A 3,930-nucleotide genomic window follows, 5' to 3' on the forward strand; every position below is an offset into this window, starting at 1 on the left:
TGTCAAATATGTTAAAAAATAAGTGGCGGATATTCTTGTGAGTTAATCCACAAATTGTCTTTATACCTTATTTTGTAAGTTTGTAGATTCTAATCTTTAAACATTACTTGTAACTGACTCATCAGCTTCTTTTTACAGCGAACAAGCCCATTCTTTAAATGTCCTATTTATCTTTTCCATCAATGCCATGCCATGAATTATTTCCTTGATAGGACTAATTTATTTGTGAATTTGGGCATGTTTATTATTGGTATCAAGATCTAGAATCAAAGACTTTTGGAATGTGTTCCGAGCGTTCAACACTATAGAACATATCGGTACATCGGAAATAAAGCAACCCCAACGTTCGCCTCTTATTAATACTAATTTTATTTTCAGATGAACCTGAAAGTGGGAATTGCAGTATTGATAATAGCTCTTATTGTTCCATCAGCACAGCCTTATATTTACCGCGGATATGACCGATCAAGTAAGTATACTCTTCACACGAGAAATACATCCACGGAGGTTCTCGTTGTCAAGCATTCTGTTGAAAGTGGCAATATCTGTAAAATTTGAACCTAAGTAAGGGAGGGATAAGACAAATTATCGATCATCTACCCTGGGTCCTTAATACCCTCATTTTACCAAGCATTATTTTGGTCTCTAAAGTACCTGATATCTGTCAGGAATCTGTGAACAAAATCGAGCATTACCTACTACCTTCGAAGGAAAGATTTGGCGTGATCGGCTCAGTCCTCCGACTGGGGTATTACAAAAGCCCGCCATATAGGCCTACCTTGACTTATAATACCTCGACCATGCGACCAGATTTCTCGACAACTGGATATTGATAAGAGGACTTGTTGTTGTCTTTCAGGCGATCCAAACTTTGATATGTTCGGAAGATCAGTAGCAGGTGACAATGCCTACAGACAACCGTTAAGAACTCTACAAAGCCCAGCGCCAATGGTTCCACGGGCAATGCCTCTTCAGAGACAAATGTATGTACCACCAAGAGCGCCGATGATAGCACCAAGAGTGCCGATTAGAGCACCGATGAGTCCAGTAAGACCAGGGGTGCTCCAAACTCAACCAGTTATGCCGATACCGTACCATCATCCCCATTATTATCCTGGATATGATCCACCAAGTTATGACCCACCAGATATCAGTCAACCGGATCCACCCGGTGAATACTTCTACCATCCTCGTCCTCGCCCTAATCTAGGTATCTACAATCCTTCTCGCATCACAGCGTTTAATAGAGCATATCTTCGTTGATGAATGTATCTTAAACACTATTTGATGTCCATCTTTTTCGGTGCATTTAGAAATACAGTACGGGCATAACTGAGAACTATATAATTTGTTCAGATTGGTCTGAACCCCGAATTTTTATCAAAATTTATTACTTATCAAGTATGTTAAACCTCATACCATGGAAATTATGATATATTTTGAGCATAATATTCTTGATGCCGTGCACACTCAGAAATAAGTAATGTGTAAGCGGCACCCGATTATGTAAAATAGTTGGGCTATGGGATAGTTAGATAAAACCTTCGTTGGCAGCTTATTTACCGCGATAAAATTGTACACTATTGCTTTAATTAGAATAATTTACGTTTATTGAGAATATAACAGCAAACTAATGTCTTTTATTTTTACAATCGTGTCAGACTTCGAAAGAAAGATGTTAGCTGACATTGCCGATAACATTCATACTGTCTGGTATTGCACACCTATAGGCCAACAACTCTTCTCTTGCACTGGGATTTTTGGAAACTTATTTACCTCTAATTTGGCCAGACTTTCCCAAAAACCTTATAATTTAAATTACACTGGCTTGCTGGCTGAACAGGAATTCTCCACCATCCCCGGACCCCTCTGTAAATATATCTTTTTCAACATAGAACCCCTTTCTGAGAGTCCGCTTGATTCTGTTGGTGGGCATGACTTCTGGTCAAGATTTAACTTTAAGTTATTGAGTGAAAGCCCAATTTGGATTTGATTTCCATCGCTAAACCTTTTACGCGAGAGTCGTTAACGCGGCGCGTATTTCTGCCCTACGTATATTCATATAGTCGTATAGTAGAATTGCTTATACTACCAAAATGAAAAAAATGTTTTAAAATCAAGCAACCTATACACCTGTCAATGATCACATCTTTCTTTTTCTGATCAGATCAGTGTATTAAATCTAAAGAAACACTTTCCACCTTGCGATAATATTAAAAAACGGAAAAAAGGGAAGCATTTCTCGACAACATACGTCGTTGGAAGCTAAGGTTAAAGTTCAAATTAAAGCTATGCCAGGTTCTCGCAATGAAATTAATAATTAAAGCCTATGGGGTCCACTAAGGTTTCATCAAATTATCATTAATTGTGAAAATTGCGTGGTTTCACCTGAAGGAAACTTCATGAATATAATTACATTTAGATTTACGTCCTAGACCATAAACATGTTTGTTTAGATTATAATGACAGCAGACAACATCACGTCTTGTAAGAGGTAATTTCACTGGTTGACCCATGCTATGCTTTTTGAATGTCAGGTGTCTCGGCCATGATATTAAAGGAAAAATAACGAAGTTATGTCCCTTTAACCATGAAGTCATTTCAACGAGTGTTCACCAGGAAAACATTATTTATTGCTAAATAAAAATAAGTAATGCAATTACGACTCATACATGTACTATCACAAATATTATAATGTACATTGTACATTTAAATCATAGAATAAAAGTTGGGAAGAGGTTCACAAGAAATATTAAGTAGTCTGAAAAGTGACATCTACCAAAATAAGCCATTGTTCACAGGAGCAGCTACCTGGTAAGGATTGTAATGGTGATGTACTCTGTTATAATCTCTATATCCACCAAACCATTGATTCTGATTTCCAAAGAAATTGCCTCTGTACCAGGGATTTGTAAATCGAGGGAAGTAAGGTTGATAGTGATGTCTTCCAAAGTAATTAAAATCTAGATCTGAAATTCGGTAACAATACAAGTCATTGTATAAAAATAACAAAATATTTTCACTGTTGGAATAGTGCTTAATACACCCCCTCTCCGTCTCCTACGTCTATGTGAAAGAGATACATATACAGGTTACAATATGGGACAATAGCACTTTTGGAAGACTTTTGGTAATATAAAATCGAAAGAATATCAAGGTAACAGTAACATATGTATGAGTAAATTCTACCGTAGGCCAACAGTTATCGCAGTAAATACCACAGCATTATATATTGACGATATGTGATCCATTGGGGTATTACCTGAAAGTTTACTGTCAATTTAATTTCATTGATAATGGTACTGATAATATATAACAGTTTTGTGTAAACCGTGTTAAATACAGATTTTGCTACAAGCTTCGTGAAATACTGAAACAGTACAATCATATTTTATGTCACCATTTTAGTGAAAATCTTGGATCTTCAACTTGAATTAAGAAAAGCGAAGAAATAGATGACAGTTAATCTTACCTTCCTTGGTGTTTGCTGCGCCACAGAAACCGACGACAACAATAATAACAACAGCACAAATAATCATAGCTTTCATATTGATGACAACGAGTTCTGTATGGAATACAAAGATATAAGAAAAAAATGAAGACACAAAAGTTTCACCAAATTATCAACAACATGCTGTAATCGGTTCAATTTGCCAAAACATTATAACGTTTCAATCTGTTCTACAACACACACAAACAATGTTTTCGTGAGAAAGAGACTGATAAAACAACTAACTCATACCTCAACGGCTGATTGCAGGACTACAGATGCTTCTCTATATCCTTGTTCTGTGTCTGTCTACAAAGTAGATGCATGACCACAGATTTTCTCCAATTTATACTGTTTTAGTTACTCCATGTCATCCGCAAAAAATATATCTCATTTGTTATTTTATGTTATTACTACAAAAAGTCTGCGGTTGAGGTAAG

At 36.3% G+C, this 3,930-nt stretch overlaps 1 protein-coding gene across 1 annotated transcript in view; it reads left to right on the forward strand.

Annotated features, from left to right (window-relative positions):
- LOTGIDRAFT_230510 (hypothetical protein) overlaps positions 1 to 1,649 on the forward strand; it is a gene marked incomplete at its 5' end in the record, with an annotated part of 2,795 nt that extends 1,146 nt beyond the window's left edge. The window contains 2 exons of the mRNA XM_009048320.1: positions 379 to 469; positions 860 to 1,649. Of these exons, the coding sequence (XP_009046568.1) occupies positions 379 to 469; positions 860 to 1,263 (495 nt within the window). The 3' untranslated portion in view covers positions 1,264 to 1,649. The remainder of the gene's footprint in view (positions 1 to 378; positions 470 to 859) is intronic.
- Between the last annotated feature and the right edge of the window lie 2,281 nt (positions 1,650 to 3,930).

The sequence above is a fragment of the Lottia gigantea genome, assembly GCF_000327385.1.
Source record: "Lottia gigantea unplaced genomic scaffold LOTGIsca_12, whole genome shotgun sequence".
NCBI lineage: Eukaryota > Metazoa > Mollusca > Gastropoda > Lottiidae > Lottia > Lottia gigantea.